General features: G+C 36.5%; 1 protein-coding gene across 5 annotated transcripts in view; it reads left to right on the top strand.

The window, feature by feature from the left end:
• Positions 1 to 26836, top strand: part of CREB1 (cAMP responsive element binding protein 1) — a 72681-nt gene that overhangs the window by 7393 nt on the left and 38452 nt on the right. For 2 of the 5 annotated variants that reach the window (XR_010725686.1, XM_066233401.1), the window contains exons 2-4: positions 15847 to 15968; positions 21499 to 21645; positions 22384 to 22425. Coding sequence is in view for 4 of the 5 variants with exons in the window: in XM_066233401.1 (XP_066089498.1) it covers positions 15855 to 15968; positions 21499 to 21645; positions 22384 to 22425 (303 nt within the window). In the remaining variant the exon portion in view is untranslated. Of the gene's footprint in view, positions 1 to 15846; positions 15969 to 21498; positions 21646 to 22383; positions 22426 to 24359; positions 24468 to 26836 lie in introns of those variants that run through there. The other 3 variants (XM_066233403.1, XM_066233402.1, XM_066233404.1) reach the window with 3 other exon arrangements.

Genomic DNA, 26836 nt, shown 5'->3' with positions numbered 1-26836 from the left:
CAATATAAACAGGAGTGACATAAACTGGGCTAAAGCATACATTTCCTGACTCCTAATCCTCTCTCCTTCATGGTTGATTATATTGCAGTTTAAAGATTGGGCATCATAGATTCTTTTTTTAGCATCTTTATTGAAATATTCACATACCATACAATCTACTGATTTCAGTTGGTTTTTTAGCCCGTTCACAAAGTTGTCCATCTATCATTACAGTCAGTTTTAGGACATTTTCATGACACACACACCCCATCCCTGCAAAGCAAAACAAAACAAAAAACAGCATCCTGTAGCCATCTCCCCTACCACCCCTCAATCTCTCCACACCCCCAGCACAGGGTAATACTAAATCTTTCTCTGTAGATTTACCTATTCTGGACATTGCATATAATTGGACTTAATAATAAGTTTTTCACTGTGATAACTTTTTTTTACTTAGCATAATGCTGTTAAAGTTCATCCAAGTTGTATCAATTCCTTTATGTTGCTAAATAATATTCCACTTTATGGATATATAACATTTTATCAATGAATTAATGGACACTTGGACTTTTGGCTATTATGAATAAAGCTGCCATAAACATTCATTTATTGCATGTGTTTTCATTTCTCCTTGGTATATACTTGGGAGTTGAATTGATGAATTATATAGTAACTATGTTTAACCATTTGTGGAACTGCCCAGACTATTTGCCAAAGCTACTGAACCTTTTTACATTCCCACCAGCAGTGTATGAAGGGTCTAATTTCTCCATACCCTCACCAACACAATTTTTCGTTATAGCCATCTTAGTGGGTGAGAAATGGTATCTCATTATGGTTTTTTTTATCTGCATTTCCCTATTGACTTATGATGTCTAGCATTTTTCATGTACTAATTGACCATTTGTATATCTTCTTTGAAGAAATGTTTATTCGGACTCTTTGCCCATTTTTAAATTGGATTATTTGTTTTTTTATTGAGTTGTAGTTCTTATTATTCTAGATACAAGATATGTGACTTAAGGATTGTCTTTTCACTTTTTTTTTTTTTTTTTGCCAAGAAAGTAAAAGTTTATTCCTGAAGGAAACAGTTGCACACCCAGAGTCATAGGTGAACTCATGCTCGAAGACCTGGCTCCCGGTGGCTTCTATGGGATGGGGTACTTAGGGGACTAAGGGAGTTAAGGCCGTGGTTAGGGTCATGGTCTCTATTGATCAATTGGTCTTTTCACTTTCTTGATGGTTCCCTTTGAGGCACAAATGTTTTTAATGTTAATGATTTCCGTTTTTTTCCCAGTATTTTTCCTTTTGTTGCTTGTGCTTCTAGTGTCCCTATCTTGGACATCATACATTCTTATTTAATTATTATATTTTCCAAATTTCTCTGAAAGCCCAGGCAAACTGGACACCATTATTTAATGAAAAATAACTAAAGCTGCTAATGCATATTTCAAATTACACCATGCCTCCTCTGGACTTCCCTTTATTTTGTGTCCAGATCCCTTAATTGCAGTAACTGAAGAATATAAGCAAAGAAAAAAATCAAGACATAATAACTTTAAGTGAAACATTTTAAGCACTGTATTTTAAGAATGAATTATTTGTTATGAGAGGATTTCTTTTGATGCTTGTGTGAGTGTAGTGTATTATCCATAAACCCTACTGTATTTGGGGAATTCACACTTTACAGACTTATACCAGGAAGGTAGTAGTAACTCCTTTGTTTTTTACAGATAACTAAACTGGTCCTAGAGAATTTTAATATTTACTTGCTGATAAAGCCTTTGTTCTGGGCAAGAAATAGCGCTAAAAGCATAGCTTTCATCTTTTGTAGCATTATCTCTTTCTGAGGAAAGTTTTCTAGGCTCTAGCTTTATGTATAGTTACTGGAATTGTTATTTCTAAACAATAGTCATTTAGGTTTATAAAAGTTCAGTTAAAGGAAGCCATTCTAGCCATGGTCTTGGGAAAAAATAATATTAATTATTTATTACTCAGGTCTACATCAGTAGAAAGATTAGCATAAATGGCCAGCTGACATTTCCTGTTTTTCATAATTTGTTATATTTCTATCATTTCAAAATAGTTTTATGATTTTAAATCATTGTTATTAAATGCCTGTTTGGCGGGAATATATAGGTAAACTGGTTGTAAGGGTTAGAATATGCTTGCCCAACTTTTTCATACATAATACATAAAGGGTGGGGTAAAAGTGGGTTTATGGTGGTTTATATGGAAAATATAATATAATACAAGAATAAACTTTTGCATACTAACAAGTATAAACCTACTTTTGCCTCACCCTTTATTTTATCCATTACTAGTTTATAAGCTCATTTAGAGAAAGGTTCCTGTCTTTCTTGTTCCCATAGTTTTTACCAGAACACTTATTATGTAATAGACACAGAAAATGTATTTGTTTAATGAGTGATTCCCTCTTGCAGGGTCACCAGTTTGAAAGGTAGGATTAAAAACAGTGCTCCTTTAGCATTGCACAGATGAAGGGAAGTGGACATATACACTTTAGACAATTAATGTACTGAAATTACAGATTTATATTTTAAAACCAAAGAAATTAGGTTTACAGTGGTTCCTCATCTGTTGCAGGGAACCCCCTGCAATAGGTGAAAATCTGAAGTAGCAACCTTATATTTATTTCATTCTTTATATATATTTTATTTATTATTATTTTTTTGTATTTTTCTGAAGCTGGAACGGGGAGGCAGTCAGACAGACTCCTGCGTGTGCCCGACCAGGATCCACCCGGCATGCCCACCAGGGGGTGATGCTCTGCCCATCCGGGGCGTCGCTCTGTTGCGACCAGAGCCACTCGAGCGCCTGAGGCAGAGGCCAAGGAGCCATCCCCAGCGCCTGGGCCATCTTTGCTCCAATGGAGCCCTGGCTGCGGGAGGAGAAGAGAGAGACAGAGAGGAAGGAGAGGGGGAGGGGTGGAGAAGCAGATGGGCGCTTCTCCTGTGTGCCCTGACCGGGAATTGAACCCGGGACTTCCGCACGCCAGGCCAACGCTCTACCACTGAGCAAACCAGCCAGGGCCTCTTTATATATATTTTAAGGCTTTATAAACCCTCTCCACACTCTTATGAACCTTTCCCACAGTATGCTCTTAAATACTTTGTAAATAATTAAGATAATAAATATATAAAAATGCCTATATACCACAAAATCCAGCAATAATAGCAAAAAATCCGCGATACAAAATTAGATAAATATAATTTAAAAATCTATGATACATTGAGACCATGAAAAGTGAACCACGAGGTGGCGAGGGACAACTGTATTTTCTATTGCTTAAAAAGAAATTTTCATACTTTGAATTTTTATTCTGATGCTTTACTAACACTTCCTGCCTCTGAGATATGAGAAATAGCACAAGATTGTATTAATCAAAATAAACTTACCAGAAATCACTACCAGGCTGGTAAAAGTGGTTCATCTACCTGAAAGGTTGGACTTGATGCTGATTCTTTCAGGATTAAAAATAAAGATACCTAAGTTTGAAGTAAGCCTTTTATCAAAACTGTTCATAAAATCTTTGCTGTTGTCTACATATCATTTATCATCTTCATTAATTAACTGTGGCTGATTTTTAAATATAGTTCCAGTATATCCTTAGTGCCGTGAATGCTTGAGCTCTTTATAGTAAGCAAAACATAGTTAAAATGATTAACGTGTTGTTTAATAGCCATTCAGTTCCATTACCAAATACAAAGAATTATCACTTTTTATAATAGTAACGTTGTGCAGTGTAGCCCCGCACAGTCTTTAAAATTCCTTACAAATCTCTAATATCTCTATAGTTCTTGATCTGTGAAGTCAGAGCTAAAACCAGAATTCTTGTCTTACAACTCCTACTGTAACATGTGCTGGCTCTAGTAAAACTGAATTTTTACTCCTCCATGTCTAATTTGTAAATAATTCACCAAGAATTATGTTTCAGTTTAGTTCAAAATAGAACTGTCAAAATAATAAGTGTTGACTTTATAAACTTATTTTTCAAAAACACTTGGACATTCACTTTCATTAGTATAGCGATTTTCACAGAATCCCTTGGGTTCTGTTAAATGAATGGAATAGTAGGCTATAAACAGTTAACTCTTGAGTGCAACTTCTGTGGGTCCTTATAATTTCAGCATTGAGCTAGTTTATGAAGCAGAAATTAAAATCAAAATTTGAAGATAGTTTAACCCTTTAGTCAATACAAAAATTGCTTTTCTAAAAGTAACTATGTAGGAGGTGAATAATCTTTTTCCTTGGAAAACAATTCAGCTCCAAAAACCTATTTAGTAGACCTTCATATAGAAGTTTATATAGGATCACTTCTCTGAAAGGCTTATCAAGTAATAATCTGGAGACTTAGTGGCAGGTGGGTGTTTGGAAAGAAAAGAGAATGGGAAGAGATGGGATGAATTGTTATCTAAAAGAATGCATAGTCATGGTAGCTGCTTTGCTAAGTAACACTTTTTGTCTCTTGGTAACCAGATATATGAAGGCTTATTTCAGAGCCATGATTAGTCTTACCTGAGAAAAATAAAGCATATACATTTTGCCAATACTTAAAAAATATTAACTGATTAAGAAAGTACTGGAGTTTTATTATTGAAAGGTGCCATAGAATTAGTCACATATTCTAGGATGGCTGTTATAAACCATGCAATATATTTCTATAAATCAAATAACATTTTTCTAATTCACTTCTAATAAACACTTCCTTTGAGAGGACAGTATCTTTGTCATAGTGCATGCTATACATTTAAAAATAACTTGGTTATTTTTTTTTGGTAGCAGTGGATGGGTTATACTAGTATTTACTATTAATAAAAAGAATTTAGCCTGACCAGGCGGTGGCGCAGAGGATAGAGCGTCGGACTGGGATGCCGAGGACCCAGGTTTGAGATCCCGAGGTTGCCAGCTTGAGCGCTGGCTCATATGGTTTGAGTACAGCTCACCAGCTTAGACCCAAGGTCGCTGGCTTAAGCAAGGGGCCTCTCAGTCTGCTGAAGGCCCGCGGTCAAGGCACATATGAGAAAGCAATCAATGAACAACTAAGGTGTCGCAATGTGCAACGAGAAACTAATGATTGATGCTTCTCATCTCTCCATTCCTGTCTGTCTGTCCCTGTCTATCCCTGTCTCTGACTCTCTGTCTCTTAAAATAAAATAAAATAAAATAAAATAAAAAGAATTTATAAAAATTTAAACATTTTCAGATTTTGTCTTAAAAATGATTAAAACATCAATTTAAGTCAAAATTAACTTTATATATAAATTTTCTTGCCTTCCTATAATAGACAAGAGGCTGAGGTATGGATTTGTTCTCCAATTAAGGGAGAAAGACCTTGGTAAGAGCACAGGAAAACTATTTACTTGGCTTGAAAAAGACTCCCAAGTTTATTTTATTACATTTCCTGATCTTTTACTGTTTCCCTAAAAGTGTATGTAACCTTATTTTGTTGAGGTGTGATGAGTATAATCTAATACAGTTTTTATAGTGGAAGTTGATGTGTGTGTTGCATTAAGGAGTATGTGTACATATATACATATACTGATATGTATGTACACACACACCTAACATTTATGTGAAGTCTATCTGGTTGCAGTGAAGGTAATGCTGAATTTGATACCAAAAGACTTAATGTTAGCATCAGAAACCTGGAGCATTACTAAATTTCCCGTACTGATGCATACATCTCAGTTCTGCTAGATTCGATATAAGATAAATGCCAAGTATTCAAGGCTAACAACCAAAAGAACTTGTACAGGAAAAAAAAAAAGTAAAGGCAAAGAAGCAGTACAACATAGTTACTGATTCCTGGAAAGATACAATCTGTTATGTAGCACCTGAACATATTACTACTTTAGTAAATTTTAACATTTTAGAAAATGAATCAAGACTTTTTGAGGGTGTATCGCTTCTCAGCCTTTTGGTTAAGATCAAGTGAAGAATGTGTTAACAAGGCTTTCACACTGCTCTAGTATCCTAAAAACTAAATAAGTACCAGATAACTATGTAGAAAGTACAGTGTATTGCTCATAGATGTTTCTAGGTATATTTCTACAAAATATTTTAGGTAATACACTTGAATATGGAAAAGTAGTTTTAGTTTTAAAATCATGTGCCCAAATATGCCTTTTACTATGATTACCTGGAGACTAAACTTCTGCTTATGGGATTCCCTTAAATCTTTGGACTTTAGGATTGGTAAAAGGGTCCAGGAAAATGTTTTTTTCTCATTCATAGTTGAGGTCATTTGCCTTTTACAAAGTCAGCATGCATTTATTTATATGTTCTGTTAAAGCTGCAAAATTCCATCTTCAGAGTCAAAATAAATGCACAACAGTTCATTTCTATGAACACATATCTCTCATCCTAAACTGAATTAAACTGGTAGTGGATTTTTGGGATTAAAAAGTAGAATAGGTTGTAAGGGAAATGGGTCTATTTTTCATAAACTCGAATTAGAATGTTTAGGGTTTTAAAGACAGGCTTTTTTTAAGAGAGACATACAGAGGGGTGATAGATGAGAAGCATCAACTTGTAGTTGTGGCACTTTAGTGTTCATTGATTGACTTTCATATTATCCTTGACAGTGGGGAGGTGGGTGGGAGGTTGGGATTCTGCTGAGCCAGTAACCCCTTGTTCAAGCAAGCAATCTTGGGCTTCAAACCAGCAACCTTTGGGCTCAAGCCAGTGACCATGGGATCATGTGGATGATCCCGTCCCGTGCTCAAGCTGGCGGCCTCGGGGTTTGGAACCTGGATCCTCAGTGTCCCAGGTAGACCACTGTCCACTGTGCCATCCCCTGTTAGATTGGGGTACTTCTTAAAGGTCAAAATGTTTTAGGAAAAAGAACAAGGTGAAGATCTGTAGCATTCTTCTTTTTGCCTAATGACTGTTAGCAAAACTGATAGTATAGTTTTCTTGTTTGATAAGCTTCAGTAGAGGCAGATAGAAATGGAAATAGTACTGCCAGAAATTTGTTCCTGATTTAGTATAGTTCTTAGTAGAATTTAAATGCTAATCAATTAAGGTTTCACTCGTCAGCTTTTATAATACTGAAAATCTCTTAAACATCCTTCCTAGCTTCCCCACCCCTAGCTTTATTATTTATTTATTTAATTAATTTATTTATTTTAGTGAGAGGAAGGAGAGCCAGAGAGAGACTTCTGCATGTGCCCCAGCTGGGATCGGCCCAGCAACCTCACTAGGGGACGATGCTTCACTTCAGCAACTCCTGAGGTGGAGGCCATGGAGCCATCCTCAGCGTCTGAGGCCAACTCCTCCGAGGAAATGGAGTCCTGGCTGGGGGGTGGGGGTGGTGAAGCAGATGGTTACTTCTCCTATGTGCCCTGACCCGGAATGGAACAAAGGACGTCCACAAGCAGTGCTGATGCCCTACCACTGAACCAACCGACCAGGGACCCAGTTTCATTTTTTTATACAGCACTTCTCACCATCTGATTTGTTACACATTTTACTTGTTCGCTTTTTCTTCCTTACGCTATTAAGTTCTCAAAGGCAAAGTTATAAAAAATTTTATTTTGTTCATTTCTTTATCACTAGTAACTTGAACAATGCCTACCATATAAGTGCTCAGATATGATATTGTAATACAAATATAATGTAAACTGTTTAAATTGAAGATAATGTTTTAGAAAAGTGAATTATTCACTTGTGAATTCCCTCAGGAGGTACTGCTATGTAGACTAGAAGTAAAACCCATTGCACTATCAAAATTCTGAACCCAATGCTTGCTTTAAGAGACATCATTCACACATATTCTCATTTTGCTCTAGTAATTGCTGGTTGCTTTGGAGTGATCATTCTGTATTATGATTTCTCTTGGCTTCCATACAGTAGCTGACATCAGCCACTGACAGTCATTTCTCTAAAGGTCTACCATAAGTTAAGCCTTTGTTCCTGACATTTTCCTTATGTCCTTTCCTGACATTAAAGGACATTTTCATTGTCCTTTCCCCCCACATTTATCATCCTCAGTGCCCCTTTGGAATTCTGTCACTCTTCCCTAATTGCAGAACATATTCTCTTTTAATTGTCATGGAAATGCTCCTTTGACATTTATTGAGATGTTTATTTAAACTCATTTAAAAAAATATCTGCACTATCTTCGTGACTGTGTACAAGATACAAAAGTGATACAGCCCTAGTCAGATAAATTTCTTGGTTTCTAAGATAGAAATGAAAAACTGCTTAACTTCTTTGAAAATTAAAAAAGGGACTACTGAACTATTTAATAACTAACAACAGTTATGACAAGAGAAATATAATGAATGAAAGTGACACTGTCCACTATGTGAAAGAGAATCTTTACTGAGTAACATTCTAGTCTTACAGCATTTTTCAAAAGTACTTCTAATTATCTCCAGTTGTGTTGTATTATCAAGATTTTATATATATAAATGAGTAGTAATATTGCTGTATTTGCCTACGTTCAAAAGGTTCAATGACCTGTTCTTAGTTGATCTGCCTTTTCTTTTTAAATCATTGGTTGAGAGAGAGAAGCATTAACTTACTGTTCCACTTAGTTCCATTTAGTTGTGCATTCATTGGTTGCTTCTCATGTATGCCTGGACCGGGAATTGAACCTGTGACCTTGGTGTGTTGGGATGATGTTCTATCCACAAAGCCAGCCAGCCAGGGCCCAATCTGTCTTTTACTGCACACACACGTGTGTGTGTGTGTGTGTGTGTGTGTTACCATATAGCAAAAGAAAATACTTCCTTTACTATATATCATTTTATTAAGTGGCCTGCATAATTATGTGTATGTACATATATCTTGTGGTGTCAATTCCTAGGATCAGAGCATTTAAAATAGATCTTTTAATCCTTTCTCATTAACAGAGGAGGACATCGAAACAAAAAGTTTATTTTGTCCAATGACCACTTGGTGACAGGTACACCTTTTTCCACCAAGTGTTAAATTCCCTTTCGCAACTACTCATAGCAGCATTCATCACTTCTCTCAAGATTGGATGAATGATACTACAGAATCACTTCACTTTTTATTTTTCACATTAAGAAGCAGAACTCAAGATCATTATAGCAAAATGCTATGTGTCTTTCTTAAATGATTAAAAATTTTTGTTGGTTTTAGACATGGAACTTTTGTAATTTGTTATAAATTCATAGTTTCCAAAGGATTATGTTAACTTTTATGAATAAATTATGAAAATCTCCAAATCTTAAATATTAAATTCCAAGTTTTAAATTCAGAATTATTAAAAGAACAAGAATCATAAAACTGTCAAGCTAATACTAGATTTTCAGTGATTTCTAAGATCCATTCCGTTTGTAATGTTCCGGGCCCAATATTTCTGCACCAAATGAGTTCATATGTATGTGATCTTTTTCTTATTCTATAGTATGATTCAGTCCTTTTTGGTTTTGGTTTTGTTTTGCACCCAAAAAACATTGATTTGTGTAATGCATTAGGAATCTCATTTCTTTAAACAACTATGGAAATGCACGTTCTGGCTCTATTGATTAATCCCATGTCTGCGTACTGTACTTCTGACTAGACTGCTTCTAGGTTAATAGAAAAATAGAGATTGTATACATGACACCATGGCATCTCTTCCCTCCTTATCTGAAGATATAAACAAAAAGAACAAAAGTTTTCACAGTCCAAAATTAATGCACGTACTTCAAATGCTAGTTTAATTGGGATGCTACTGTTGGCAATACCTTCCATGTGAAAACCAAAGAATCATGTTTGCTTTAAATGAATGAGTCTCTAATCTGATATAGGTTGTCCTTTATAAAATAATGCTCAGCTCCACTTTGAGAAAGGCCTGAATTTTCAGGTGAAAGACAATATTTGTACTGTTGCTCCAGTGATTGATATCTACTCAAGCTAAGAATTATAAAAATTAAGAAGGCTGATCCCTCCTCTGAAAAACATTGGTAGTCTGTCTGAATGAAATGATAGTCAAACACTGGCAGTTTACATGGACGATATTATTGTAAATATCACATTGTTTTTTTGTTTTTTTTAAAGAATACTTAGTTGAGGAGGGAAGAAGGATGCAAATCAAGTCTCTTTTTTTAAATGTGTCCTTAACGCCCTGGCCGGCTGGCTCAGCAGTAGAGCATTGACTCGGTGTGTAGAAGTCCCAGGTTTGATTCTTGGCCAGGGCACACAGGAGAAGCGCCCATCTACTTCTCCACTTTCCCCATCTTCTTTCTCTCTATCTCTCTCTCTCCCTCCTGCAGCCAAGGCTCCATTGGAGCAAAATTGGCCTGGGCCCTGAGTACAGCTCCATGGCCTCTGCCTCAGGCAGTAGAATGGCTCCAGCTGCAAGGGAGCAACACCCCGGATGGGCAGAGCATCACCCCCTGGTGGGCATGCTGGGTGGATCCCGGTCGGGCGCATGCGGGAGTCTCTCTGCCTCCCCGCTTCTCACTTTGGGAAAAAAAAAATAAGTTAAATTAAATAAAAAAAATAATGAGTCCTTGCAGCTATAATTACTTAGGTTAGCTAATGGGTTTGTTCCTTTTATTATAATTTAGTTATGTTTTCTAAAACTGCCCTGGCTGGATAGCTTGGTTGGTTAGAGCATCGTCCTGAAGTGCAGAGGTTGCCAGGCCCATCGCCACTCAGGGCACATACAGGAACAGGTCTGTGTTTATGTCTCTTTCTTTCCCCCTTCCTCTTTTGGTAAAATCAGCAAATTAAAAAAATAAAGTTGTAATGATGCCCTATGTCTTAAATGTAAAAAAATAAATAAATAATCCAGATGTAGAGTAAACAAAATAGGGTCTCTGTTTAGATTGCTTTTAATTAAATGGTGGACTGAAACTATAATGGATGACAGCATAGATTTAAAAACCGTGGCTTAGCCCTGGCCGGTTGGCTCAGTGGTAGAACATTGCATAGTGTGTGGAAGTCCCAGCTTTGATTCCCAGTCAGGGCACACAGGAGAAGCGCCCATCTGCTTCTCCACCCTTCCCCCTCTACTTTCTCTCTATCTCTTTCCTTCCCGCAGCCAAGGCTCCAGTGGAGCAAAGTTGGCCCCGGGCGCTAAGGATGGCCCTATATGGCCTTTGCCTCAGGTGCTAGAATGGCTCTGGTTGCAATGGAGCAGTGGCCCGTATGGGCAGAGCATCACCCCCTGGTGGACTTTTAATATGTCCTTAGAGCCTGACCAGGTGGTGGCGCAGTGGATAGAGCATTGGACTGGGATGCGGAAGGACCCAGGTTCAAGACCCGAGGTCGCCAGCTTGAGCGCGGGCTCATCTGGCTTGAGCAAAAAGCTCACCAGCTTGGACCCAAGGTCGCTGGCTCCAGCAAGGGGTTACTCGGTCTGCTGAAGGCCCACGGTCAAGGTACAAATGAGAAAGCAATCAATGAACAACTAAGAAGTCGCAACGTGCAACGAAAAACTAATGATTGATGCTTCTCATCTCTCTCTCCATTCCTGTCTGTCTGTCCCTATCTCTGCCTTTGTAAAAAAAAAAAAAAAATTAATATGTCCTTAGACCCTGGCCAGTTGGCTCAGCAGTAGAGCATCGACCTGGTGTGTGGAAGTCCCAGGTTCAATTCCTGGCCAGGGCACACAGGAGAAGCGCTCATCAGCTTCTCCACTGCCCCCTGGGTGGATCCTGGTCAGGCACATGCGGCAGTCTGCCTCTCTGCCTCCCCACTTCTCGCTCAGAAAAATACAAAAAAAAAAATTGTGGCTTGACATAAAGTCTTTAAAATGGTTGTAAAAATGGTTGTATAAACTCAGTCTACAAAGGAAGCATTGTGATGATAAATAATATTTATCTTTTCATTAAAATGATGACTAGAGAGAAGATGGAGGAAAGGGTTTTTTTCTCTTATTTGTCTTGTCTCAGGATTGTTCTCAAATGGAGTCATTACCTATTGTTATTAGATGGGTTTTCCTTTCATATCCATTTTCTTCCAGACCAAATGTATACACAACATTTAGGATACATAAACTGTTTTGTTGTTACTTTTGATGTTTTTTTAAAGTTTTTTAGTTTAGAAGAACACAGATTGTAAGTTTACAACTCAATGAATTATCACAAATGAAAAATCAAAATTGTTTGATAATTTTTTAAAAAAAATTTACTCATTTTAAAGCAAGGAGAGAGAAAGAGAAGGGGGGGAGGAGAAGGAAGCATCTACTCCCATATGTGCCTTGACCAGGCAAGCCCAGGGTTTCAAACCAACAACTTCAACATATATATATTTATTTATTTTGTATGTTTCTGAAGCGAGAAGCTGGGAGCAGAGAGACAGACTCCCGCATGCACCCGACCGGGATCCACCCGGCATGCCCACCAAGGGGCAATGCTCTGCCCATCTGGGGCATTGCTCTGTTGCAACCGGAGCCATTCTAGCACCTGAGGCAGAGGCCATGGAGCCATCCTTAGCGTCCAGGCCAACTTTGCTCCAATGGAGCCTTGGCTGCAGGAGGGGGAGAGAGAGAGAGAGAGAAAGAAAGGCGGGGGGGGGGGGTGGGTGGAGAAGCAGATGGGCGCTTCTCCTGTGTGCCCTGGCCAGGAATTGAACCTGGGACTTCCACATGCCTGGTTGATGGTCTATCACTGAGCCAACCGGCTAGGGCCAGGCTTTATAATTTTTAAAAAGTTACTTTTTCTCTTTGGAAATGTAGGATAAACAATTTAGGCAAAATTTAAATAAAAATAGTAATTTCATGTAAAATGTATCTGGGATTTTTAAAAATCTTGTCAACAGGTATCTCAAAATTATGATTGAAATATAGTTTTTGGTTCTTAGCTTTAAAATGTTATTCATGACTTCTGGTATTAAGATTTTTTACATTGTTAATAAAAACAAAACTTTTTCTACATTGTACAAGTAATCCTGTATCTTTGCTCATGGGAAGAAAAAAGAGTACTAAAATATATAAACAAAGGTGAAAGTAGTATCGCCCCAATAAAATTTTTTTAAAAGAAGAAATAAGTTTTTTTAAAAAGTGAAAGTTATCATTATATACAGTGTGTTCGTAAAGTCATGATGCACTTTTGACTGGTCACAGGAAAGCAACAAAAGATGACAGAAATGTGAAATCTGCACCAAATAAAAGGAAAACCCTCCCAGTTTCTGTAGGATGATGTGGTAGCATGTGCGCATGCGCAGATGATGACGTAACACCGTCTATACAGCGGAGCAGCCCACGGCCATGCCAGTCCAAATGTGGACGATACAGAGGAAATTTCGTTCGGTGTGTTCTGTGGCTCGCTAAATTCAAATCCGTGACCAAAGTGAATATTGGCACGTTTATAACGAAGCGCCACGACATAGGAATAACATTACTCGGTGGGATAAGCAGTTGAAGGAAACCGGCAGTTTGGTGGAGAAACCCCGTTCTGGTAGCCATCAGTCAGTGATGAGTCTGTAGAGGCTATACGGGATAGCTACCTACGGAGCCCTAAAAAATCTGTGCATGAGCCCACATCGAACTGCACTGAATAGGTATGACACTGGGAGAGTTTTCCTTTTATTTGGTGCAGATTTCACATTTCTGTCATCTTTTGTTGCTTTCCTGTGACCAGTCAAAAGTGCACCATGACTTTACAGACACACTGTACATGTCTACCAAATCTTTATCTGTTTTGAGCTACCACCAAGTATATAAGTTTTCACATCTTTTTTTGTGCATACTCCTTTACAACAATTTGTTTAATTTGTTTTTAACATAAATGAGGGGTCTATTTACAGTATATTACATGACTCACCATTTCACTCTGTCTCAGAAAGCTATTTGTGTCATTACATTATAGATAGACTTCTTTTTTTTTTTTTTTAACAGAGACAGAGAGGGATAGACAGGGACAGACAGGAACAGAGAGATGAGAACCATCAATCATTAGTTTTTTGTTGTGCATTGCGACCCCTTAGTTGTTCATTGATTGCTTTCTCTTATGTGCCTTGACCGCAGGCCTTCAGCAGACCGACTAACCCCTTGCTCAAGCCAGCGACCTTGGGTCCAAGCTGGTGAGCTTTGCTCAAATCAGATGAGCCTGCACTCAAGCTGATGACCTTGGGGTCTCGAACCTGGGTCCTTGGCATCCTAGTCTGATACTCTATCCACTGCGCCACCGCTGGTCAGGCGACTTCATTCTTTTTTACTGGTGTAATTTTTTTAATAGTCCTCCTAATTAATGATGGATACTTGTTTCCAGTCTTTTGCTATTATAAAATTTTTCTACAGGGACTATACTTGAACATATATCTTTGTGAACTAGTCAATTGTAGTTCAGTAAGAGTTTCTTATTGACTAGTTACTTTCTCTGTATTCTAGATGTTATTGTGTCAATTATATATGGCATAGATTTTCTCCCTGTGCACTTTTCTTGATGGCTTTTGCCATATAAATGTTGTAAGCCAGAATTTTTCAACTTCTGGTCCCTGGTGCGGCTCCGCCAGAAATTTCATGCAAGTCCACGAAATTTAACCACCCTGATGTTTGAAGATTATAGAGTCTATAAATCATTGGGTGCTGGTATGGGGGGTTACAAAGCACTTTTACATAATTTTGTAAAGTCTGTTGACCTTTTCTACTGTTATCTGTTTTATGGATTCTGTATTTCCTAATTATTTTATTCATTTCTAGATGTTTTCACTTTCATTTTTAACTGTCACTTGTAAAACACTTTTTTTATAGAACCCTGTAAATGACAGGAAAATGTATTAGTATGTGATACATTCTGATAGCATGTAGTAATCACATAAGGAACAGTGACAATTTCAATTAATTTCAGAGTTATAAAATAAATGCAGTAAATTCTGGAAAAGCATTTGGAGTTTTGTGTTATTCACGGAATTACTACAGGTAATTCTATTAATAAATTCACTTCTGATCAGTAATATGCTAGGCACTAAATGATAACAGTAGTACACAAGAAGTAATCTCTTTCATTGTGAATCTTTTACACGTGATGGCTTCCCTGGCTCTCAGAAGTTCCTCTCACCTCCATGTAGCAGCTGCCGCAGCTGCTTCTACTAAGACTTACCCTTCTCTTGTGCTGCCATCCAGTGCCAGATTACTCAACAAATACACTAAACCCTTATAGCAAAGCAGGTCCAAAAGGAAACAGATCAGCCTTGCGTAACTTATTCACAGTTTTGCAATTTAACATTTGTAAAGATTTTTAATTGTGTGTGTGTGTGTGTGTGTGTGTGTGTGTGGGAATATGCAGTGTTGCATACTATATATAGGGAGAAGAATCAGAACACTAACTCAGTGTTTGGAGCCTCTCATTTAGCTTTGTGGCTAATTAATTCACCTTCCTGTCTTGATACCCTACAACTTGGGCTGTTGAGACTTGGGCTGATTTTGTCATACCTCCAGTAACATCTCATGAAATAGCTTCTGATTTCCTGCTGCTTCCCTATAACAGGAGGGAATACCCTTATAGGAGGTACCATGAAGCCGGTATCTCGTAGACCCTGTCATCAGTTCCCCTCGACTCCCTCTACCTTCTCTTCATGCCTGATTGGTGCAGTTTGAAAAAAATTATAACTTTGCTGTCATTCCTCCTCCCCTTGTTAGGGAAGAGTCATGGAAGCGAGGAATACCTTCCCTTACATGAAGGTAATACCTCATTGGAAAAAAATGGCAAGGAAAGAGAAAATTTTTTCTTTCTTAAAGGGACTAAAACATTTCTAGCTCAGCAAATTTGGACAAGTTTTATAATTATTAAACTATCACTACATTATATCTTAACAATATATGAGTGCATTTGCTAACTTAACCACCACATATATCTATTTATAACTTGAAATTTTCCTTGAAAGTCACAAAAGCACAAAGCACGGTAGTGCTTGTAACACTCTTCCATATTATTGTAGGTGACTAAATGACCATGGAATCTGGAGCAGAGAACCAGCAGAGTGGAGATGCAGCTGTAACAGAAGCTGAAAACCAGCAAATGACAGTTCAAGCCCAGCCACAGATTGCCACATTAGCCCAGGTATAAAACACATGGAGAGATTCCAAGTTGTGTCTCTTCCACATAGAATATGTTTCAGACCAGAGAACTTAGTTTTTATTACAGAGATATACATAGAATGAGCAGAGACATTCTTAGAATATCAAAACTCCTATTTTACTTAATATTAGCCTAAGTTTGACTCAGAAATAATTACATTTTAACTGATGGGTAGATTAATTGTATCTCAAACAAGGGAAGAAAACCTTATGAGAACTGCTTTTTTTTTCGTACTATACAGATTTATTTTGGGACATGGGAATGTAGATAATCTGAACAGCTAAGCTTACACTAAAAAATAGGATAAGTAAATTAACACAAGTAAATTTCAAGAATGATAGTTTTTGTTTTCTCTATATTTTAAATATAACATTCTTTCATTTTGTCTTTAAAACAGTTTATTTCTAAGGTTATATTTTCTCCTTATTTTTTGTTCTTAAGGAGTTCCTCAAATATTTTATTTTGTTAACAACTTCGAATATAGATGAGAGAGGTGGTTAATATAAAAACCAAATAGCAAACATAAACCTGCTAGGTAGGAGTATGATATTACCCTTTACATGAAGGCTCCCAGAGAAAATAATCCTAGCAGAGGTTCTGGGATGTGAAACATCAGCTTCCCAAAGAGTTTTAATGCTCTCCCAGGGGAGTCACTGAGCAAGAATGAGGTCTTGGGAAATAGAGGGCTAACCAGAGAGAGTTACCACATTGAGCTAAAGTGTGGGCCAAAACCAGGACCTCCAGCAGGAATACAGGCAGAAGAAGTGGGCTGCTCTGTTTTCTCTTGGATCATCAAGGCCCACCTCCAGCCCTTAGGAATAGACCACACTTGGGGATGAACTAAATGTACTGAGATGAGGCAGGTGCAGAACGAAGTGGGAGAGCCAGTACATGGTCAAGAAAGCATGCAGAGATGAGAATCGGGACTTATCGAGCATTCTGCCCTCTGGTATGAAGGTACAATGCCAGTGGGGATCTTGATACTTGCACCCTCAACTTGTCTTCCCCTTGTTCACATTGTTCTCCTTGGTCTGCTTGAAATTCCTTACCCCTACTGACTTTTCTTGACAAGTGTGTGTTCCGGAGATAGTAAAGCATGTTTTCCAGTGGTTTCTTTAGCAAGTTTGGATAAAGAAATCATTTTTAAAATTTTGAAGGCATTGATCCATAGTCAAATTCTTGTATTGCTCTTTGAGGGACTAAAACCATTTCTTATTTTGTATCTCTGGTAGCTTATAAAAATCATGTCTCTGTTCATAGTGCTTCATTATTTCATTATTAGCTTTATTAGGGCCTTGATTTGGATAATTTTCATCCATTGTTTTGTATATTCAGTAGGGTCTTTTATAGTAGAAAGTCATGTTTTCAATTCTGGGCAACTTATTTAAATTATTTGATTATTTTTCTCTTTTCTCTAGGACTTTCTCTATACCTTTTTATTTTATACAGATTTTATACCTTTAACACTTTAATTTTCTCTTCTTTTGTTGTTTTTTTTTTCTAATTTTCTTTCCTGTTTTTTTATCTCTTTGGTTTTTTGCTCTTTTGGGGGGAGATTTTCTCAAATTCATATTCCAACCCATCTGTTAAATTTTTTAATTATCCTGTCATGTTTCTAGGAGTTCTTTTGTGTTTTGAATAGTCCTTTTGTGTTTTAATAGCATCCTGTTTATGTTTCGCAAAGGCAGTATTTTCTCATATCAGAATATTAATTAGGTTCTGTTTTGTTTTAACTTTTCTTCTTCCAACATAGATTTTCCTCTATAGCTTTCCATTTGTTCTGGTCTCCATTTTTCTTATTAGAAGCTTTCCTTATTGTGGTTGTCTGCTCAGGTTTTAAAGTATGGGACCAGAAAGCTGTTTCGGACACTAACATTATGAATTGTGAGCTTCACTTAGGATGACTGTGGCAGTATGTTTTAAGTCTTTCTTCTTCCCCTTGACATGGATCAGGTTACGCAGAGAAAACTATTAGTAACCCTGCTTGTATGGTAAAGGCCTGGGAGCCAAGTGAGAAAGACTGAGGCTTAGTACCCCACCTTCAGCAGCGCCTGGTGTTAGGCAGTCAGACTCAAGGGGAACTCTCTAGTCAGAAAGCCTCCACTTCTCTGTCAGTATGGGATACTTAGTTCTCCCCGCAGGGAGATGAGAAGGGGATCCAACTGCTTCTGAAACAGCCTTATTTTCTGCTGCTCCTTCACTCCGCCTTTCCCCAGTGTATTGGATCCGGAGCTGCTTGAGGGCTTTGTGGTGCCAGCAGACTTTCCCTGAAGCCAGCTCGTGAGTTGGCTTTCTGAGGTCTTCCAAGTTTAATACATCCATCCTTTTGCTTTCCAGCCTTGAAAATTCTTGCTCCTTCCCATCCTATGCTTGTGTGATTATGTCTGTAAAAACGAAGTGTCATGAAGTTTAATTGGAAATTCAGGAAGAAGCAAAATTATACATACATGTTCAATCTGCCATTCTTACCAAGCAGCCCTCTAGCACTTAATTTAAGACTTTTAAAAGCAGGATGATGTGATATTTGAGTTTTGGAAAGCTAGTTCCCATTTGTAAATGTTTCATTCTTTTTATTCCTAATTACAGAATATTTTTCACTTGCTCATCCAAGGCCTTAACACATATACATTTTTGACAATTTTCTTCTCAGAATTCTGATACCTGCTATTTTTTGTCAGTCTTTAATACTAGAAAAGTATAATAAAATGGTCAAATCCAAGATCTTTGTAATTTGATCAATGAATAGGAAATAACATTCAGCTGAACTAATAACAGAAGACAATCTAAAACAGTAATGAGATTGTTATTTTACTTTACTTTTGGAATTTGCAATAATTTTTTTTGATTGGAAAAAAAGAATGTTGGCTTTGACTGAGAATAAATTTTTATGAACTTAACTAAAGAATTGGATAAAAGGTCATTGTTGTAGCTTCTTGAAATAGACAAATTTGTAAACCTAAATATCCAATAATAAGGAATTAATTACATAAACCATATCATTTATATTATTCACCCATTAAAATGAAGATGTTAATGGAATGGAAAGATATTTATAATGGACTCAAAAGATAAAATAGATTCCATGATAATGGATTATAAAAATTGAGTGTATATATATGTACTTTTAAGAACACCTAGATCTATACCAAAAAAAATAAAAGTGATTAGCTTTGAGTGGTAGAAATATAAATGATTTTCATCTTATTTCTCTGTATCTGTATTTTATAAACTTATATTGAGAGGAGCCATTATGCAGATGATCATGGTAGAAAAGGAATTATTTATTGAGTTAACATGTTATGTTCACCCTAGAGAATACTCAGAAGAGGATATAATAATTGCTTCAAATATTAGATAGAAAAGCTTTTATATGGAATTAAGATGCAATAGTCTGAATAATTTAAGGTTGTGTTTTAGTGTAGGAAAAAATGTCTTTGGGTCCATCAGAGTTTATAAACAGGTCACTCTGTAACTACTGGAGGTATAGTCCATGGACCCTATTTTGAGAACCAGATAAAACTAAACAAGATTTATAGTGGCCAGAAAGGGATTAATTAGGAAGGACTTCTAACTGTCCAAAGATGGAAAGCTTATGGTTTTAACCTTTACCTTCAGTAGGGATCTTCCCCCATACTTCATAGTGAAATATTTAATTGCTTGCCAAATATCTGCAAATTCAGATGTCAGATCAATTCTGTTAACTTCCACAACCACCCCAGCCACCAAAAGTTTCTCCTTACCTCTTGTGTGTGTTCTCTGTTTCAGTTGGTAGCATGGTCTGCCATTTCTTACCTAACCATGATATATGTGTATCATCTTTGATTCCTCTCACCGCCTTCAACCAGTCATTCATAAAGCCCTTTCTGGTCTGCTTCTCGAATTTTCGTTAAATTGCTTTTCTCATTCCCATCCTTACCACATCTAGTGCCTTCTTTCTGCCCTTTGTCATCTCACCTTAACTACTTTCTCAATTGGTTTCCTTGCTTCCACTTTTGTCTTCCTGTGACATATATTTTCTACACTGTCACAAAAAAGACCCACTTAAAATGCAAACTTCACCATGATATTCAGGAGTTCAAAACCCTTCAGTGCCTGTCCCACTTTCCTCAGGATCAAGTACAGGTTCTTTACTATGACATACAAGACTTTTCATGACTAGCACATCTAGCCGCCACCTGCTGTGTCTTCTTTTATCTTGTTCCACTTCCAACCTCAGAGACTAAAACACTCATGTGATCCAGTAGGCTGACTGCTTCTCCCTCTCTGCTCTTGCCTGACCATCCTGATTCTCCTTGCTTTCAGAGAGTGCTAGCCTCTCTGCCTGGATTCTATGCTTATAACAACATGCCTGACTTGGTTTCTTTGTTTCGAATTCACCTTCTTCCTTGGTAGCCTCCTCTCTTAGGTGGGATAGGAAAACTTTCTGTGTGGTCATTTTTATCTTTGGAACCCTCATTACTTCACTAATTATATTTACTTGTGTTCTTTTCCCCATTTCTTCACACACATACCCCAATAATTTCTTTAAAGAGAGAGATCTATGTCTTTCTCATTTTTGTAGTTTCAGTTCTAGCACTGTTCCTGGCTTATAGGTTCCCAGTAACTGTTTACCAGATAAAATCCCTAGTACTCCCAGAGGTGTGCAAGCAAAGGAACCGGAAGTACCATCTGACAGACGTCTCTGGCAGAAGAGCCCTTTGTGCCCGGATACTGACTCATTAAAATTGCCTTCTTTGTGCCTCAAGGGAAAAAATGGCTTATATTTTCTAAACTCTACTCCTTTATTCCTATAAGAAGAAAATAAATTCTTAAAATATCAATTGTTACCAGTTAGTGATTTGTTTGGGGAGTTAGAGGTTTTCAGATTTTAATACCTATGAGTACTTTCTCATTAATGAAAGGCATACTTGTAATTAGTTTAAAATAAAAATACAAACCTATGTTGTATATTATAAAATGTATGTTTGTTCTAGACTTGGTAGCTAAATTTGCCGAAGCTTGAGAACAATAATATTTTAGAACATGGCTTATTTAACACATGATATTAAGAATACTTTTTTGTTTCTTTAAGTCTAACATATTACTTGACCTTCAGTAAATTAATCTCTTTGAGCACTTGGTATTTCTGTTTCTAAAGTGGAAATAATCCTGATTATCCAGCCTTGATATCTTTGAAGAACAAAATGAGAGATTGGGTATGAAAGCAGGTGGGAAAATGTAAAAGCACCATGCAAATAAAGTAGTATTTAGTTGACATCTGTTACATGTTTTAATATTACATTAAAATAGTATTTTGTTTTTTGTCAATTTGGGAGGAGTTGGAAAGTGGGAGTGAGGGAGGCATTTGTAGTCTTTTTTTTAAGAATATTAAATATTATTAGTTTCACACCAATGAAATATTAGCTAGCAAAAAGGTCATCTTGTTGCTGCTAAAAACTTGCTTTATATTGAACATGAGTACTCTCATGAAGGTATCTGTGATGGTAATTTTTTTCCATGTTCAACACAATAGGTATCTATGCCAGCAGCTCACGCAACATCATCTGCTCCCACCGTAACATTAGTACAGCTGCCCAATGGGCAGACAGTTCAAGTCCATGGAGTTATTCAGGCGGCCCAGCCATCAGTTATTCAGTCTCCACAAGTCCAGACAGTTCAGGTATGTGTATAAAAAGTTCTGCATCTACTTTTATAACTGTGGTTTATAGTCATATCTCTCTTCTTTCACTAGTTATGAAAATAGGGGCATAATCTAGTTCAGAGTTTATTTTACTTTACAATAAAGGAATATGCTGCATCTGTATATAGTCACCTTATGTATAGGAACATATATACCCAAGAACCGATATATAGGAAAAAGACTTTTTCTTAAGCTGTAGAAGAAGAAAAAGGATTAATTGGGGGAAATCATTAACTATGTGGGATAAAGTAAAAATGTTTGGGAGAGACTGTAAGGCTGATGTACCTCAATTAAGGAAAATTGAGATATAAATTAATACCTCTGTAATTATTTTCTAAACATGCTACTGAAAAAAATAAACCCTTGTCAAAGATTAATAACCTTACCTAAGGTATTACTTGAATTTATAGATTATATCAAGCATTTGTAATACCAGCTACATTTAGGGTTCTAAGTTACAGCATATAACTTTGAAATAATGATATATTCAGAAAGTGCACCTTACGAGTCAGGGATCTCATTCTTTGGAGAGATCGTTCCTTTGGGTTGGAGCCAAAGGAATTAAAGCACATAGACTCTGAAGGTGACTAATTGTAGGGAAAACCTAGAACAGTATACATCTTTGCATTGAACTTATTGAAGAAGAAAAAAAAACTTGAACTTTCATTCAAGTAGGCCATAACCCCAGCCTCCCATTTCATATTTTTTGCTTCACAGTCTTCCTGTAAGGACTTAAAAAGACTTTTCTCCGGAACTCAGGTGAGTCCTAGGTCCTAGATTTGGAGAGAACTATTGTAGAAAGGAAGGTGAGAAATTATTCTTTATGGCTTTGTCATTCTCTGTAAACATGTAATTCAAGTTTGAATAAAAATCTTAAAGATCTTCTAGGTTTAGGCCAAACTTGCTACTTACCAGCTAGCCCTTAGTCTGTTAATTTCCCTATATATCTTTTCCCACTTCCTCCAAATGGTAGTGTAACATTACTGAACACTTGCAGAGGAAGGAAGGTCAGGGAGGTCATATGATCTCCTGAGGTAACCAATTTGTAATTAGGGTAATTGCTAAAATACTGTTCCCAGGGATGAACCAGGATAAGCCTTTCTAAAATTTTACCTGATGGTCCCAGTTCTAACCTCTGAAACTAGTTAAGCAAGTTTAACTCCTTTGTTGTACTGTTTTCTAGTCCTCATTTCCCACCCCCTTCCCATTAAAAAAGAAAAGAAAAAAGTCCAAACTAAACAGTCACTTATTTTTCTTTAGCCATTTATTTTAAGTTGGAGCTTTGACTCCTCCTCACCATCCTCATTGTCTTTTGGGTGAGCTGGAGTCTTTTCCTTGGGCATGGTAGCCAGCCTGCTGGGTATGTACAGAGGAGAGAAGTGCCTCCTTTGTCCTGGAAGCATTCTGTTGACATGGAAAGGTCAGGACAGGTTAGATTTTGCCAGCCCTATTATACTGTTTGGTATTGAACTGCTATTACCTGCCCCTCCACCCCCCACTTCATTCTGTCCTTGTGCTTTTTAACTTGCTTGAACACTGAGTGGGGGAAAAAATAATGTTTTCCTGTGAAATCATTCAACTGTATGAATTTCCATACTGAAAGATACCTGGAATAGAATTTGTTACCAGGTCAGTGTTGTCCGGGTAAAGAGCGAAGAATTTGATACTTCTGTGGATCACAGTGGCTAGTTTCTTATCCTTTGCCTCAGTTTTATTTCATTGAACGCTCCCTTACATTCTCCATCCTGTGCCATTATTACTTCCCTACTCATCTCTCTCTTGATAATAGTGGAAAGAAACTGCTAGTTAGAGGACGGGAATAGATTCCAAATCTCACATTAATCTTGACTTTTTCACTTATATTCGGAAGTCTTTCTGTAAAGAACAGTGAAAAATTACCAAAATTATGCCCACAAATTTTGTTAAGATTATACAATTTTAGGTTATAATAGGTGATATTTGTTTACTCTATTATTAATTTAAATCTTTTGTTTGTGACAATAATGATAATAAATTGGAACTGGGGACTATATGTACATTATCTGTTAAAAAGAGTCCATTTGTTCAAGCACACATCTTTTCATTAAGGTGAGCCATACCCATAATTGAAAGCGTGAATTCTACAAGAGAGACATAGTATAGTATATTTTTATTTTAAGCATCTAAACCATGGAGAATCTATAAAATTTTAATGGTCACTTTACCTAGTTGACAGTGATTCGTATTAATAACTAGGAAGTCGTTTTTACATCAAACAAGGAGAGAAATGCACCTCAAACTTGTAGATGGGAAAATATTACTATTCTAGAAGAACATTTCCAAAATATACAAGGTACATTTCTCAGATGTGAGAATAAGATATTAGGACTTCTGTTTATATTTTTTAATCTAAGAATATTAGAAACTAAGCTGTATGAATATTATATTTATGACTTGATATTGATGCCCTAACTTGATCCTTATTTTATGTATGAGTCAAATCTTACAGATTATGTAAGAATCCCCCAGCGTAACGGAAGTGATGTGAATGAATAGAAGTTAACAGTGGCATCCTCACTTTTCATTTGTTAGTTTTGGATGCATTTTTCATTTAGTGCAGTTTAAACATGTCAGAGGATTTATAGATTATGTTACCTTAAATTTTTACATTCATTCCTTCAACGAATTTTTATTGATCACATGCTATGTGCCAGTCACTGTTCTAGGTGCTTTGAAAGACAGCAGTGAACAAATAATACTTCCCTATTCTCATGAAGATCACATTTGAGCGAAGAGAAACAATGAAAAATAAAATATGTCAGGTGAGGATAAGTGCTGGGAAGCTGATAAAGCAGGGGAAAGTGATGGAGAATGATTTGGAGAGAAGGGTGTTCTGTTTCATGTTGGGTGGTCAGGGAACATGGTAAGCAGAAGGCAGTACAAATAATAAAAATAAGTTCAGAGGCTCAGAAGTGAGAGTATGCTTCACATATCAAGAAATAGCAAGAAGATGTGACTCAACTAGAGTGAGCAAGGGACAGTGGTTGGAGATGGAATTTTTTATAGCATCTTTACAGTGCTTTGTAATATAATGGAAGCAATGATGAAAATCTCTTGTGCAACACAGAGGTTCAGTGGTTATCATGTAGCAAAATATTTAAGAGTTATCAAATGAAAGGATGAATTCCTTGCTTGTTTTTTACAGAAGACAAGTGTTCCAATATTTCTGTTGTTTCTAATGATGGCAAGCAAGGACTTGCAAGAGGTGTGTTACCTAATATATTATTGGAAAGAAAATCCCTTACAACTCTCCTTTCTGGGAGGAAAATGGCTCTTAATGTATGAGAGAGTTACTACTTTTTTTAAACTGTAAACAATGTAAATTTGGCACCTAAAAACTCAAATTATGTACTTTCAAACACCTGGAAATAAAATTTTCTAAACTATTTAAAAGTTTTGCAGAGTTTTAATAGTTGTCGAACTTACTTGTTAAAATATGAAACCATAATACTTTTTATTAGCATATGGTAACTGGGAACCAGGGAAATGAAAATATACTAGATAAATTCCATCAAAAGTTTGTATAACTGGTACATGAAAAAGAAGAATGATTGTTTTATTAAGTAAGCCTGGCCAATAATGCACTTATTTTATAGATACATTTCATGAGTTCTCTTTTTTCAACAATAGCCGATTTTAAATTACATTTTTAAACTCCAAGCTTAGAATCAGTTTTTGAGTCACTGTTATAAACTGTTAAATGATTTTTATGAAGCCTTTTAAAGCAAATCATTCAATATTATAAAAACAATAAATGATTTATCTTTTAAAGGTTTACAGATATATTTTAATATTTATAATTAATGTCTAAAAATTATTTAATAACAAAATAAGTTATGAATAAATATATGCTTATGTAAATTTTTCTTATTTATAAAGGAGTTCTTTGGATCAAAAGAATTTGAAAGTCATTGTTCTAGACTTTTATTAAACTTCTTGTTCCATTGAGTAAAATACTGTACCTACACCACGAGTATGAACTCTCCCCAGGAAGAATAAATTTCCAGGGTACTGCATATAGTTTGAATAAGCATCTAATATAACCATTGCTTTGATTTTTCGCTCTTATTTTATTTTGAGATTTCAAATATCAAAATAGGAAGTTTCCCCCTCCATATAAACAGAAGGTACGGGTTTTAACAAAGGAAAAGAAAGTTGAAAAGTACAGATCTAAAACTTTATATCTACAAGAGGTAGTTTGGCTTTTTGAAAATGTCTTGACTTATAAGTGGCCAAGGTTAGAGTTACTAAAGAAGCACAGGAAGCGGTTTATAGGAGGTGACGGAAGGCGAGGCCCAGAGGAAGTGAGTGTATCATTGGAATGGGATGGTAGTCGATGATACTTAAAATTGGGATGTAGTTTTTCATATAGTTATTTTTAATAGCCTATTAAATATATTAGATTATAATTATATAATTTTTATTTATAAAAAGGATTTTTGACATGATTTTATTGGTCTCAGAAATGTGGGTCCACTGTATGTTTTTGAGTTTGAGCTTTTTTGTTTGTTTGGTTTTTGATTTGGGGTAGATAATCCATAGGAATTTGCTTCATAGTTCAAAGTAATTACTATATAGTAAGTTAATTCCTTTTGTCTGAATTGACAAAAATCTTTCAGGTCAGGGGAGGGTTTTTGTTTTTTTTTATACCAAGAGCAGTAGATCTGGATTTGAAAAAAATTAAAGGCTGCCTGACCTGTGGTGGCGCAGTGGATGAAGTGTTGACCTGGAATGCTGAGGTCGCCAGTTCGAAACCCTGGGCTTGCCTTGTCAAGGCACATACAGGAAGCAACTACATGAGTTGATGCGTCCTGCTTCTCTCTCTCTTTCATTCTCTCTGTAAAAAAATAAAATAAAAATCAAAGGCTATATATAAAAAAGCAACATTAACTTCATTTTGAAACTGTCATATGGGTGTTTTATGTAGCATGTTTTGAAGTTGTTTTCATGTCTTTCAACTTGGGCGAGTGTGCTCAAGTCACTCTATTCTTAAAAGAAGGTTGTAAGGAAGGGGTCAAACATGGCAGAAAGGACAGAGGAGCTAAGGTTCTGAGAAGTATTAATAAAAGTAGACACTTTGCACACACAGTGCTGTTCACTATGAGGACAGTCTTGTTAGTCCTTGAAATTC

This window comes from Saccopteryx bilineata, chromosome 5 (assembly GCF_036850765.1).
Source record: "Saccopteryx bilineata isolate mSacBil1 chromosome 5, mSacBil1_pri_phased_curated, whole genome shotgun sequence".
NCBI lineage: Eukaryota > Metazoa > Chordata > Mammalia > Chiroptera > Emballonuridae > Saccopteryx > Saccopteryx bilineata.
The sequence above is the reverse complement of the archived record's forward strand: the minus strand, read 5'-3'. Positions and strand labels throughout refer to the sequence as shown.